This window comes from Taudactylus pleione, unplaced genomic scaffold (genome assembly GCF_031769625.1).
Source record: "Taudactylus pleione unplaced genomic scaffold, aTauple2 ptg000436l, whole genome shotgun sequence".
Classification (NCBI taxonomy): Eukaryota; Metazoa; Chordata; class Amphibia; order Anura; family Myobatrachidae; genus Taudactylus; species Taudactylus pleione.
Genome location: NW_028284838.1, coordinates 9,636,823 through 9,652,479, shown reverse-complemented (window position 1 = coordinate 9,652,479; position 15,657 = coordinate 9,636,823). Strand labels below are relative to the sequence as shown.

The following is a 15,657-nucleotide window of genomic DNA, read 5'->3' as shown; positions in this document are numbered from 1 at the left end:
ACCGATTAAGTTCTTAAGCGGTCATGTGATATTATTTGGAGTGTATATATACGTTGAGTGACTGATGGGAAATGTAGTCCCCTAAATCAAGATGGCGGCTGCACGAGTATTCAAGTTCATTGTTTGGTGAGATATACCATATTTTCCTGCTCATTCATATTATATATGTTTATATTTTTGGATTTTAATTGGAAGTTCAATTTATGCAGACACTAAAGTTGATAAAGACGCCGCAGAGCATCAAAACGCGTCCCAGTGTCTGTTTACTACCCTGTGTGTCCCACCATACTTATTCAGCGTTATTCCCGGGATCCATCTTTCGCTGTTAGGTCTGTGTGTTGTACATAGGGTATGTTCATTTCTATGTTTTTATACTTCAATAAACCTTGGAATTTTAGTTACTTGCTGTGACTTTACGGGCCCTTTATTATATATTTTTTTCTTGGGCCTTGTGGATTTGATCCATGTGAAAAACCAGTGGATCTGTTTGTGTGAAAGAGGACCGTTTAAAGAAACTGCTACGCACTTGTATCCTGCATTTTATATGTAATCTTACATGTAAGCACTATTTGGTCTCATCACAGTGTTGGTGTATCTGTATGGACGTTTTGGATACTCTCTCAAGATTCACTGCTGTCCTGGGTTGGGACCTATATCATCTCCTCATCCATTTCTGACACCTGAGGTGTACAACATCTCTAAAAACATTTATTGTCTGACAAAAGAACATTTTTTTCTTTTTTCATTTACATATGGACTCATTGAGATACATTTGGAATCTGTGGAAAAGGTTCATTATCCTGAACATCTCATTAGCGCGGATTTGTAAGGTCACTTTTTATGTTTTATGTCTGTATTTGTAAGTTGGTGACTTCTATATTGACCTTTTCTGCTGCTTTATGAGGCAGCGCCTGATGTTGTGATATTTTTTCATTTTGTATATCATTTGGTGTCAACTGATTCATTGCCGCCCTACTTACTGTCGACCTTTCATCCGGATCCTAGTTACACCAGGGTGCAGCATAACTCCCAACTCTTCCAATTTAGACAGGATAATCTAGATTTAAGGGATCTTTCCAGCAATCCAGAGAGTGGACACTATTGTGTCGAATGTTGGGAGGTGTGACCGGCTAACCGATGCTCTGTCTAGATACATTGTTGCCACTGTGTGTGCCCCATAATGCATGTGACTCTTGGAAGTGGGTATATCTGGTGACAAATCTCTTCGGAAGCGCTAAGCGTTCTTCCATGGTGTAATAATAGCCACTCAATGATGTGACCACTCCCCGTTTCACAAGTTGGGAGGTATGGTACAGTACAGGAAAGTACTAGTCTAATGGATCATTTTCTTAGTATCTACTTATATTAAAATAATTCAAAGATATTAATACAGTTCAAGAAGACCGTGTTTTTAAAAATATCGTGCTGACACAACTCACTATAGATCGCGTCATTGTTGGCTCCGCCTTTGCAATGTAATGCTGCGAGTCTTAGCGCCACTCTGCAACCCCTCCCACATTAACTTTCAACTCCCATGATCTCCTGGTAGGTGGTTAATCTTGATGGTATACAACTATTCACTGGGGAAACATTGATGGTTTTACCAACCGATGGCCATTCCTGCTTTATAGCTCACTGGGCAGTGGTACAATCGGAGGTGGGGACTGGGTTTTGTGGATCTTGTCAGGGGACGAAACTAGACTCTGTCTAGAAAGAAAAAAAAAACATTGGTGGAGGGGAGGGGCTCTGTTCCATTGATGGCAGAGGACCATTGGATCTCCGCCATTGATGGTAAAAGTATCTGCCATCAATGGTTGTTATCCATCGATGGTCGATGGCCATCCCTATCTGCTGGACAGCAGACCAGGAAAGTAAGTAAGTATGGTTATAATGTATAGCTAAAGCTAACAGAAAACACATGAAAAAGCACATGTTCCAATTTATTTTGGGTTACAGCAGTCTAGTTTCTTCTATGTTTATCTTTTTACATGAGTGCATGTCATTGGATCTCTTCTGGGCAGCTATGAATATTTATGATTATTAGGACAGGGGTGTACTAGGCATCGCATCGCGGATACAATACATCCTGCCACTTATCGGGTACATACCTCCCAATATTTTACAAATCTGAAGATTGACAACTAGTGCACTCAAAAAGGGGCATGGCCTATCGTTGAGGGGGCGTGTTTTAGTATGGGGCGTGGCCTCACCAGGTATCCCCGTTTCGTCACTCTGTGTCTCGGTAAAAAAAAAACTATTCGGTTATGCTTTTCTATTGATGGACAGAAACCATCTGGTTCTCCCCCATCGATGGGAAAAACATTCAACATCGGCCATAAACCATCGATGATTATGAATCGTTGATGGCCATCCCTAGCCTTCAATAAAAGAGAAGGAGGGCACAGCTCATTTGTCTGAAATTATGTGTTTTAACAACTATATTGTATTTAAGCTTGCTCAGATTGTACTTTAATTTTTTTTCTTAAATACTTTTCATCAAAACTGCTTGATAGGTATGCTTTAGTATAATGCTATAAAAAGAAACACAGATGTATGCATTCAATTAAAGGACACCATTCTTATTAATATGTGGTGCATGGAGAACGAGTGAGTGACAGCTTTTCTGGAAAGGACTTGCTGTATTCCCTGAAGGCATGTTATGTGCTCTGATACAGGAATTATGCTGAAAGCTATAGGAGACAAGTCTAACCATCACATGATTTACACTGCATGTTTTTCTCATTCAGATTCACTCATCCGCCCTTACAGCAGAACCCTATGATTGGCGGAGGTCTGGAACAAGGAGCCACCCAAGCTCCTCTCTCCAACATTAGCACAGTGCAGCTGAATCAGGAACAAATGAGACAGCAGCAGATTCATCAGCAGAGACTTGTACAGGTAGAAATGATGAATGGACAGATTGCTAACACATTAGAGGAATGCACAATAACATCAATTCATCCACTCTCAGTAGTATTTTGTTGGCTTTCAATCCATGTGTTTTAGACATTAGTGTTTTATTTAAATTCTGGAACTGGCTTAGGTTCATATTTCATCTGATGCACTTTTTGTTTTCACTTGGATTTTTGTTTGCCCACTTCATTGTGGAAGGAAATACTAAGTACAGCTTGCTTTCTATGGGATAACATCTGTTTCCATACCTTATCCTTCAACTTTACAAGTGACTAAATCAATTATACAGTATTTTACATGACCAGTGAAAAACATAAGTCACGGTTCGACAGGTACTGTGTAATAAAGGGTCAAGCTACAAATTTGTTTCAGTACCTTGTGACCGGTGTTCAAAGGGATTAATACTTTTAATGAGTCCCTAGTTTATTTTACATTATGTGGCCTACTGCCCTAGCAGCTAGTAGATGTGCACAGTTTATGTAACAACTGTTTGGATAATGTTGAGTGTCTGTCCAACCAAATACTTTACACAGTACACACAGTTCCAGGAAAAGGCATGCGCATTGTGAGAGCCGCAGGGCGAGGAGGGATCTAAATAGATCACACCCAGAACCTCTTTCAATAATTTATCTCTGCAGATAAATAGAGCAGTCACAAGGTTGTATGGGGACAGGTGTGTGCTTATATCCTGCCATACATGCAACTGATAGCTGCATTTATTAAACAGAGGTTTAATAAAAGGCCCCATAATCTTGAATTACATGCACTACAGCTGATGGTATTGGCTTTGCCATCATCAGTTAAAAGAGGAAGGATAAAAGAGAAGCACTAGGAGGAAATACAGCTGTAAGCTTGGGTGTTACTACCAGGATTGCACCCAGGTAGCACCTGCCACGGGGCCCAGCAGCTGTCAGGCCCCTTCTAGCTGTCACCTGTGCTGCTCTGGGCCCTGCTTCCTTTGCCATCTACTGTATGCTGAGTGATTAGTCTCCTAGAATAGCTGGGTGTCCGTGAACAGCAGGTACCCTAATGAGCTCCTTTCGTCGGCACTGCAGGTACTGCAAGGCTTTTGTAGTCTCAGAATGCTGTTTGCTGCCTAACATTGTTTGTGAGCATTAAATGCAAAGCCCGCTGGCCTGGTGAAGTACTAGTGAGGAGAGGATGCTCCTCCCTAGGAATTTAGGGGCCCCATCAAATCATTTTTGCTTTATGGTCCATACATTTGTAGTTACACCCTTTGAAGTTGGGCTCCCTTAACTAAGCCTAAATGCTGTCATAGATTTATATGGAAGTGTCCTTAACTACATACCAGTGGCGTAACTAGGGCAGGGCGAGCGGAGTGCGTGCCCTGGGCGCCGTTGGACCGGTACTGGCCCGCCCGCCATAGTTAGCCAGTGTAGCGCCGACCGCAATGAGTGCGGTCAGCGCTACACATTTACACACTGTGCTGCACACCTGAGCCAGTTCCCTCTCCCTGAGCGCTTGCCCAATAGTGCTAGGAGGCGGGCTCAGGCTGTGCATAACACACGCATCGCCGCCAGCACTGGCGGCGATGCATGTGTTACACCGCAGCCAATGAGAGTCAGATAGACTCTCATTGACTGCTGCAGCACCCACTGCAAGAGCCGGGCTTCCGTCCGGCTCCTGCAGTGGGTAATGGGACAGACGTCATGACGTCTGTCCCATAATGCTGAGCGCGCCAGCCCGGGAGGACTGGCGGGCGGCGGGAGCGGCATCGCGGACCGGAGCAGCAGCAGCGTGGATTCAGGTAAGTATATTTTTATATATATATATTTTTTTAACCTATCTGCACTGCTGGGGGCACAACGGGGGAGGGGGGTGGCTACTACTGGGGGGACCTATACTGGGGGTGGGGGCACAACGGGTGAGGGGTGGCTATTACTGGGGGCACCATTATTGGGAGGACCTCTACTGGGGGGGGTGGCTACTACTGGGGGCACTTAATCGGGAGGGGGAACCTCTACTGGGGACTACTACTTGGGGGGGGAACTACCACTGGGGGCATTATAAAAGGGGCCTACTACTAGAGGCACTGCACTCGGGGGACCACTACTGGGGGCAATAATAGGAAGGGCCACTACAGGGGGCACTGGATAGGGGGGATCACTACTGGGTGTCTGCATAAGGGGGCCACTACTGAGAAAACTGCATGGGGGGGACTACTGCTGGGGGCACTATATAAAGGGCACTGCATAGGGGGGGGACTACTACTGGGGGCACCATATAAAGGGCACTGCATAAGGGGATACTGCTACTGGGCACACTGCATTGTGGGGACTGCTACTGGGGGCACTGCATAAGGGGGAACACTACATGGGGCACTGCATTTGGGGGGGCCACTACTGGGGGTACTGAGTAAGGGGAACTAATTGGGGGCTGTATAAGGGGGACCACTACTGTGGATACTGTTTAAGGGGCACTACTATGGGCCTGCATAAGAGGGACCACAACTGCATACTGGGGGTACTGTATAAAGGGTACTACTGGGGTTAAGGTGCATATGGATAGGAATGTTCAGTGTGAAAATAAAGGTGTGTGTCATGTTGACACGCCCCATTTTTAAGTGACCATGCCCATTTTTGACGAGCACGCACATCGGGGGGGCTCCCTTTTCAAATTTGCCCTGGGCTCCAAATACCCTAATTACGCCACTGCTACATACTCAATGGGGTAATGTACGTATTAGGAACAATTAAACAAGTTTTTACTGTGAAGATTCATGTTGCTAAAATTAATTGTCTTTTAAATTATCCAAATTATGTAGATGGTAAACATATCCTAACAACGTATCAGAAAGTTGTAATCTTAGGGGTTTATAGCTGCGAGATTCAGGCAGGGGTGATATTCCAGCAAGTCTGGCTGTATATTTAAAGTAGCAATCATTTAAAAGGCAAAACAAGGTACTTGCCTGAATCTCGTCGCCTGTCTGCATCTCACAGGCTATTACATAAACCCCTTAGTGTGGGATGCTTACATCTGTTCCAGCATTATTGAATTGGGCCAATTCCGATAATATACAGTAGTAACATCATTGAAAAAATGAACATATCTTCCTAATGGCTGCTCCCAAAAGCTAAAATGGGTATAGCTAAGAGGTTGGGTGACAACAGAATTATTGATGGGTAGACTATAGGGAAATACAAACTGTATGTATCACACACCATTAAGCTTGTGGGTAAATTTGTACCTTTCATCTGTCAAAACGGCAGTGTGTAACATATGACACACACAATAATGACACACGGTACTGGCAGTAGACAAGACCCCTAAGATGCTCATACATGAGCAGATCCAGTTGTTTGACTCAGATCAGTCAAATTTATGTACAATTTGGGCAAATCCATGTTTAGTCGAACTGCACAGATTACTGAATGTTATATTCTGTGGGGCACAACTAATGGAGAAATGTGCTGATTGTAGCCAGTTAGCTCTAAAAAAGTCATCGTAATCATGATGTGCATTGACAGCCAAAATCCAAAGAAAAATATTAATTTAGGGGCTGATTCAGCAGAGGACGGAATTGCAGAGGTGCGCACAAGCAGCTTTGCAATTCCGTTCTTGCAAATATGGAAATGCACCAGGAGGTCTCTGACACCCCCTGCTGCATTTGTGATCCCAGCACTGCGATCAATGTCAAAGGCTGGGATAACCATCGCGACCATCGCAGGCTGGTCGGCTTGCGAGGTCAGGAAACTGCATCTGTGGACGCAGATCCTGGGCTTGCCACTCCTGGAAATGGGGGCAACATGTCCCTGTTTCAGGGAACGCCAGCCTTCTCTGTCCCTGCTCCTCCCCGTAAATGCCTGTCAGTCAGGCAGTAGCATACCAGGGTCTGCGTGTGATCACGCAGGACCCATTCTGCGTTCAGCATTGCACTTATGTGCAGGTCCATAGAGTGCAACTATTCATTCCCCTTTTACACAGTATGCATGTATTTATCAAAATGTAGATAACTTATGTTAACTGTAATTCTTTAATCCTTCTTTCATCTCTCCATTTGTCTTTACAACTAAGAGAAATATGTAGAATATCTTAATTTTAACTGGCTCATGTCACTGCCATTATGTATATGCTGTAACAGAACAAGGGACAAAACAGGAAGAGTGTACATTTCTTGAAAAATTGAATAACACAATATGAGTAGATTTTGCTCTGCTAATCCATTGATGTTTTTTTGGTGGTAGGTGTAAGTTGTGCTAGTTGTGTCTCATTTGTGGGTGTGACCTGTGATTGAGTATGGTATGGCTTTATGGTATATTTATATATATTTCAGCTTCAGCAACAGCAGAATCAGCAAGCAACCGGTCTCCAAGTAATGCAAGCACAACAGCAATTGGTAAGGTATCCGTATTATTTATACTGCACACAGTTTGTCTCTATCAGGTAAAAAATATAAAATAAAAAAAAACATATATATATATATATATATATATATATATAATATATATATATATATATATATATATATATATATATATATGTATACAGTCAGGTCCATAAATATTGGGACATTGACAGAATTTTCAGATTTTGCCTTCTATTCACCACCACAATGGTTTTGAAATGAAACAAACAAGATGTGCTTTAACTGCAGACTTTCATATTTCATTTGAGGGTAATTACATCCAAATCGGGTGAACGGTGTAGGGATTACAACAGTTTCAATATGTGCCTCCCACTTTTTAAGGGGCCAAAAGTAATGGGACTATCAACTCAAAAGCTATTTCATGGACAGGTGTGGGCTATTCCCTCGTTATTTCATTATCAATTTAGCAGGTAAAAGGTCTGGAGTTGATTCTAGGTGTGACATTTGCATTTGGAATCAGTTGCTGTCGACTCTCAATATGAGATCCAAAGAGCTGTCACTATCAGTGAAGCAAGCCATCATTAGGCTGAAAAATCAAAACAAACCCATCAGAGAGATAGCAAAAACATTAGGTGTGGCCAAATCAACTGTTTGGAACATTCTTAAAAAGAAAGAACGCACCGGAGAGCTCAGCAACACCAAAAGACCCAGAAGACCATGGAAAACAACTGTGGTGGATGACAAAAAAATTATTTCTCTGGTGAAGAAAAACCCCTTCACGACAGTTGGCCAAATCAAGAACACTCTCCAGGAGGTAGATGTATATGTGTCAAAGTCAACAATGAAGAGAAGAGTTCACAAGAGTAAATATAGAGGGTTCACCACAAGATGCAAACCATTGGTGAGCCACAAAAACAGGTAGACCAGATTAGAGTTTGCCAAACAACATCTAAAAAAGCCATTACAGTTCTGGAACAACATCCTATGGACAAATGAGACAAAGATCAACTTGTACCAGAGTGATGGGAAGAGAAGAGAAGGAAAGGAACTGCTCATGATCCAAAACATACCACCTCATCAGTGAAGCATGGTGGTGGTAGTGTCATGGCGTGGGCATGTATGGCTGCCAATGGAACTGGTTCCCTTGTATTTATTGATGATGTGACTGCTGACAAAAGCAGCAGAATGAATTCTGAAGTGTTTCGGGCAATATTATATGCTCATATTCAGTCAAATGCTTCAGAACTCATTGGACGGCGCTTCACAGTGCAGATGGACAATGACCTGAAGCATACTGCAAAAGCAACCAAAGAGTTTTTTAAGGCTAAAAAGTGGAATGTTATGCAATGGCCAAGTCAATCCCCTGACCTGAATCCGATTGAGCATGCATTTCACTTGATGAAGACAAAACTGAAGGGAAAATGCCCCAAGAACAAGCAGGAACTGAAGACATTTGCAGTAGAGGCCTGGCAGAGCATCACCAGGGATGAAATCCAGCATCTGGTGATGTCTATGCGTTCCAGACTTCAGGCTGTAATTGCCTGCAAAGGATTTGCAACAAATTATTAAAAAAGTGAATGTTAGATTTAGGATTGTTTAGTTTGTCCCATTACTTTTGGCCCCTTAAAAAGTGGGAGGCACATATAGAAACCGTTGTAATTCCTACACTGTGCACCTGATTTGGATGTAATTACCCTCAAATTAAATCTGAAAGTCTCCAGTTAAATCACATCTTGTTTGTTTCATTTCAAAGCCATTGTGGTGGTGAATAGAGGCCAAAATCTGAAAATTCTGTCAATGTCCCAATATTTATGGACCTGACTGTATATATAATTTCAGATTCAAGCAATTAAAATAAATTTAAATAGTACGAAAATCGAAAACACTATGCAACTCGTATTAGTGTTTTTTTATACCATTCTCTCATAATAATGCTGGCCATACGCTAGTACGATGCGAATCATCGTACGTTTTCCCTTGAACTCCCCGGCAGCTCCCTGGCTGTCCCGGCTGCACGATTTGGTGCTTTTTTCACACACGTTCTGCATACAATTACGATAGATAATATGGGCTGCACATCTGATCATACGATACGCTAGAACAGTGGTGGGAGCGAGCTTCCGATCGAATCCTACCTAAACACTACACGATTTCGACACAATTCATTGTACGACGCGTCTAAGATCGGGCAATTGGCCCGAAATCGTGCTAGTGTATGGCCAGCATAAGTCCCATGGTACATGGCATGGCACACAGCAATTCTGAATTTTGGGCTACATGTAATAACCTGCGATTTGCAGACACCAGTGTGTTTTCAGCTATATACAGAAGCTGCTAGATTTAAAGCAGCCATTAGTTTTAAGGCAAAGCCAACCTAGTTTTGCATTTAAACTAGAGTTGCGCGCGGACCCTGTGTTTTGGTTTTGTGTCTGAATTCATCTTTGTGTTTTTTCTTTGGATCTGAATTTAAAAAAAAACAGCTAAAATCATGTAATTTGGACCTGTTTAAATGCAATACAAAATACAAGTTTGGATTTTAAGACCGAGTTTCGAGCTGACCGCAAAACAGAGTCGGGACTCGGAACCCCAAAGTGATTCCGAACTCGGACTCTGTTCGATTCGGAACCCCTAAATTCAGTTGTTGCCTGCTCTCTGGGAACCAGCCCCGCACATCTCTACTTTAAACTTTTTGCCACTTTGAATCTAGTGTCTATATTGTAGAAAATACACCAGTACCAACAAATTGCAGTCTATTACATTTGGGCCTACAGTATATATCTACTTGATGTTCCGCCAAAGGGTTCTGAACCTGCTTATCATTATGCTGAAAAACAATTTGAAGGTCACAATAAACTTTGTGAAAGGAATTAAGGTGTGTTTTTATTAGTTTTTAAAGTTTGTTGTTTTCTATATATTGTCACAACTTGCAAAACATTGGAATTTCCAGTAGATATGTTTTTAATTAGTAACTCCCTACTTAAATGGTATTAGATTAGTTTGAATCACTAAATTAAAGTAATCTCACAAGGTGTTTCAAGTAACCAATAAAGAACAATTAAAACTTTTTTCTTAACTGTCTTGATTTTGGCAGGACCTCTTCCTCTGCGAATATTAAAATAGGAAGAGCTATCACAAAAATGTTTAGTATTCCACCCAAAGTGGGTGTTTATAGACGGATTAGGTAAAAAGCTTATTTTGTCCCATTTTTGCATATCTAAATGCTGAGTTCTTTTGTTTGATTTTGTGTTTTAAAAAAGGATATGTGCATATATACTATACCTTGGAAAATGGCAAACATAATAGGCATAATTCAATAATTCAAAATTAGGAATACTGCAGCTAGAAGGCACAATTTTGCACCTTAGCAAACCTTGTTCAGATGTGGTAATGGGGGGAGGTGGAGATGTGTGTTTAAAATGTGCAGAGAGATTAAATTTGGGAGGGGGCGCACACCCTTTATGAACTGTAAATTCCAGTATAAAAATAAAGCTGGCTAGTCTTATGTGCTACTATTTGCACCCATTGCATCACTACATGCTTTATTCAGGAACTCATTTGCACAATTTTGTTTCTATCTTTAATAGAGGCCTAGCCCTGGAAGCATTTAATTACACAAGTGGTGGGTGGTATTTACACCAACCAGACAGATTCTAAGGGGCATATTCTCGTACTAAGAATAGTGATTGGCTGAAATTAAACACGCTGTGCTTCGTTGGGACACGTGAGTTTTTCCCAAATAAACACTCAAATTTACTAAGAATTGTGTTTTGCTAAATCTAACATGGTCTATAGAATCATGTTTGATCGTGTGCGACTTCAGTCATATTTGGACTGAGATTAATAGAAGTGTCTGTGAGCTGTGTGTTCTGCAGCAGCACTGCACAGATCGCCACCAAAAGCATAAGCAGCACCGGGCTTTTGAGCCCATACCGGTCCTAGAAAAACGGGGGAAAAATGGTATGGGGTTCCCCCATATTTCCAGTAACCAACACCATGCTCAACCAGCCGCAGGGAAGAGACACAGCTTGGGGTCCCCCTTGCCAAACCACAAACTGGTCACTCCAGAACTGAAATTCCTTAGAAAGTGGGGACCCATTCAAAAAGGGGGCCCCCCTCCCGAGCATACCCCAGGGCTAGGGTGAAGCCTGGGGCTCTTCCCTGCACCCTTGAAAAAAACTATTAATTTTAAAATAAACTTTATCAGTTGAGAGGGAAAGTTAGAATTAATAGTTTTTTTCAGGGGTGCAGGGAAGAGCCCCAGGCAAAATAATAATAATAATATTATTATTATTATTTTGCAATTTGTGTTTAGAGAAGGCCATTATTTTGTGTCCTTAATGTAGGTATAAACACAAAATTGGGGTCTTACGTGTTTCATAAGATACTGTACCTGCAACTCAAAATATAGTGTAAATATCCCCTCCCCCATTATATGCTGCGAGCATATCTTGCTGCAGCTGAAGTAAAGTTATGACAGTCGTCATCATCATCAACTTGATGGTAATAATAACCTCCAATATAAATAAATAAAGACTTAGGGCCGTATTCAATTAGAGGCGCAAAGTCTTATTTGGTGAAAAGTTTCCGCGGATTCGGACTTTCCGCCTATTTTCAAAGTATCTCAATATTCAATTCCAGGACAATTTCGCCTACGCGGAAACTCAATGCAATGTAATAGCGAAAAAAATTTGCCTATGAATAGCAGGTGAAAAGAAGAGCCAAATCTTTATTTTGGGGTGCAATCATGGGGAAACCACCCTGAACCCTTGGGACAGCCCCTCAAAGGACAAATCAGAATTTTTTTTTTTTTTTTAAATTACCTCTGAACACCCCTGAAAAGTACTTTTGTTTTGGGGGTGAAAAAGTAAAAAGTGGGGGGACAACTATAAAAACTAGCGAAATAGACTTCTTGGGGTGCTGTAAGGAGGGGCCAAGTGTTTTTGGGGATTGCAGGTGCATGTATGAGGGTGTTTTTTAGCGTTTTTTAAAACTACACTTTAGAGACATAAAAATATGCTAGCACCCATTTTCAAGTACCCCAAATTTGACAAGACTACTTATTTTCACCCAAAAATACTGCTTTATGCCATTCTTCACCACTTTTACTAAGACGCAAATAAGAAGCTATAGTACACATCTATATTGATTCCCTATGTTAGTGCATCTTTTTTTTGGGTACAGACTGATTTCCCCACATCTGACAGTACTTTCCGCCTGTTCCGCATTCGCCGCTTTCCGTTTTCGCCTGGTTTGGAATTGAATAGGGCAAAAAGCAGGGACACGCATGAAAAGTTTTCGCGTCTAAAACTTTTGATGTAGGCGGAAAGTCTACGGGCCTTAATGTGCCTTTACTCTTACTAGTAACTAGGACCAGTGCTATATTATGATTATTACTACTAAAGCAGGGAAACAATGAGCACAGGATGTTCCTACCAGAGCATTCTGTTTCAGGCTAGGCTGGTCATACTCTAACAAGGAAACCTGCATTGTATGGTCATCCTGTCAAACCAGCCTGGACAGCACAGGGAAAAATTCCATAAGGGAATCAAAAAAAACCTGTGGTTCTGTACCCCAATACCAGCATACTAGCCATTTCCATCTAAGAAATATATCCAGGATCAGACCCTTTCTCATCCTGTAAGCAATGAAGACCCTCATCCACTAACTGGTCATCTCTAGACTAGACTACTGGAACCTCCTCCTATCTGGCCTCCTTGACCCCCACTCTCTCTGTCTTCAATGCTGCTGCCAGGCTCATCTTTCTCTCCAAACGCACTACACCTGCCTCCCCTTTGCCTTCAAGCCCTTCACTGGCTCCCCCTCCCCTTCAGAACCCAATTCAAGCTCCTCACACTTACTTACAAATCCCTGACCCAGTTCTCTCCCATTTTTTCTCTGACCTCATCTCCCTTTACACTCCCACCTGTCCACTTCGCTCCACAAATTAATGCCTCGTTTCCTCGCAACTGATTACTACTTCCCACTCCCTCCTCCAAGACTTTGCCCATGCTGCTCTCTACCACTGAAACACTCTCCACATCTCTAAAATCTTCCAATGGGCTCACAAAACCCACAAAATAGGGCATGGTGCTGCACCCTGCTGAAACATCCTAGCGGGTACCCCATTACACTTAACTATAGAGGACTGATGCAGAGTGAGTCTTAAAACAATTTGCATAGCGTACTTTATCTTGCAATACAGTATTTTGCTCTGTGCATGGGAGGGTAGAGGCGTTTTCACGTAGGAAAAGTCACAGCCATAGAGAGCATTGACGGGCTTGGGTGATGGCCAATACATGGGGGCATGGCCTCTCCCAGCTGGGTCCCTTAAACAAACCTGGGCCCAGGAAAATGCAGTAGTGCCCGCTCCCCCCTTATCCTTCTTGGCACCCCTGTGCAAAGTACATTAACCACTTTCCTGGCACTAACGCATGAGATGCGATCGCAGTCAGGAGTTGCGTTACCTGACCACGTCGCATCTCATGCGTTAGTGCTGTCCTGCTGTGTTCCCCTTGTGTAATGGAGGAAATCCGTTCTGTACATGTGCAGAATGGATCGCCTCCTCCTCATCAGGCCCCCTCACTGACCGCCGACATCACTTCCAAAATCGTGCAAACGGCAATCCGCGGCGCATGCGCCTAAAGTGAAAGTGGGAGGAGGGGAACATATTTCCCCTCCAAGCACTGATAAGCTGATCTCTGTATGTGCAGAGATCAGCTGCAGCAGGGGAACTGATGATCAATTCCCCCGGTACCACGTAACGTTGCGCTCTGCAAGAAGGAGATGAGGTGGCGGAGCTAGACACGGAGGGGCATCAATTGGCACTAGGGGGGAGGGGGGTCTGGATAAATATTAATTTCGTTTTTTGTCTGGGGGGTATATATACATATATAAAAAAACATTTACATTTATAGTCCCTGGGGGCCTCTGCCACAGGAATATATTACCACTAGGGGTTAATATTGCTTGGGATTTTTTTTATACTGGGGGGCTATTTTTGATGGGGTGGGAAATTAAATTTCAATGGAGGCCTATTGACACAGGGGTTGGGGGGGTGCATAACACCCCCAGGTATGTTTTTTTAACTAAAATATTTAAAATACTCTTTAAACTTAATTACATGTAAAAAAAAATTTAATTTCTGCGGTTTTGACTAAACAAATCGTAGTTAAATGGTTAAAGCTTCTTGAGATGTGTACAGCTCTGACTATGGGCATAAACTCGCTATTTTACTGTGCACTTTTTCTTTCTTTTTTTTTACATATAATTTAAGCCCAGTTTTGCTTCCAACACATTTTTGCAGCCTGCAATTGGACTTGTGTCAAACTCTTAACCAGGCCCTAAGTAACTACAAACTAGTATTTTAATGTAATGCTTCTTATACTGTAATCATTGTTTTTTTTATTTTCTGCCTATACTGCAGTTTATGGTTTTATGATGTTTTTGTCTGCAATTAATCATCTCAATCAGGCCACATGGAGTACTCGTTTATATGCTTACATTTTTAGTTAGTATTTCCGTTCTGTCTGAGAATTGGAGTCATATAGACTTCTCAATGGCTTTACTTATATTTCACTCTTTACTGCGCATTTAGAGCTTGCATTTGTCCCAGGAATATTCCTTATGGGCCTTTTAAGGTAAAGGCAAGTTGTTAATGTATGGGAGTTAAAGCTAAGAAAATACGTTTTTTTTTCTCAAGGTACGATGTTTTCCTGACAAAAAAATGGATGTTATGAGACATTCCTCTCAGGTAGTGTGATTTATAGTTGGTCAGTGGATAGATTGCATACCGATGTTATGTTTGTACAAAGAGCATGAATCTTCCCCTTGTGTGTAATTATATGGACATGTGATATCTAATAAGTTCATGTGAAATTTAGAGGGAACTAAAGTTTGGAGAAAGCTTGTGGTTTACATAGCTCGTGTACACCTCGGGAATATAGTCCCTTGACGGGATAATTATTTAAACCTAAGTGAAACAGTTAACCTGGGTTAGTCAGGAGTAAGCTGAGAGGTCATATATTGTGGAGGACTGTAGGTAACATGGCTAGAATGTGCTCTTTTATTGTCAGTTAACACTTTGAATGAAATATTTCATGTTTCAGTGACGAGCACTCTTAAGAAATAGCCTGTATGTTTACTTTCTGCTTCGGGACCCCGGTGTGTGACTGCGAATGTGCAGTAATCAGACCATGCATGTGCGAGCCGCCATTACTGGGGAGGGTTCCTACAGATCCCTCTCCCAGTAAATTGCGTAATCTGTAGGCTATAGGACACAATGGATAACACCATCTAAAGATGGCATTAGCTACAGGGCTCTAGCTCAAAATATAACGGCCCCATACAAACCAATAGGGTGGGGGGGCTGCTATTGTGATTGGAAACAGGAGAACCACAGCATATACCATAGATATATG

At 42.1% G+C, this 15,657-nt stretch overlaps 1 protein-coding gene across 1 annotated transcript in view; it reads left to right on the top strand.

Annotated features, from left to right (window-relative positions):
* MED12L (mediator complex subunit 12L) overlaps positions 1-15,657 on the top strand; it is a 709,720-nt gene that overhangs the window by 668,868 nt on the left and 25,195 nt on the right. The window contains exons 41-42 of the mRNA XM_088447707.1: positions 2,748-2,898; positions 7,208-7,270. Coding sequence (XP_088303833.1) covers positions 2,748-2,898; positions 7,208-7,270 — 214 coding nt within the window. The remainder of the gene's footprint in view (positions 1-2,747; positions 2,899-7,207; positions 7,271-15,657) is intronic.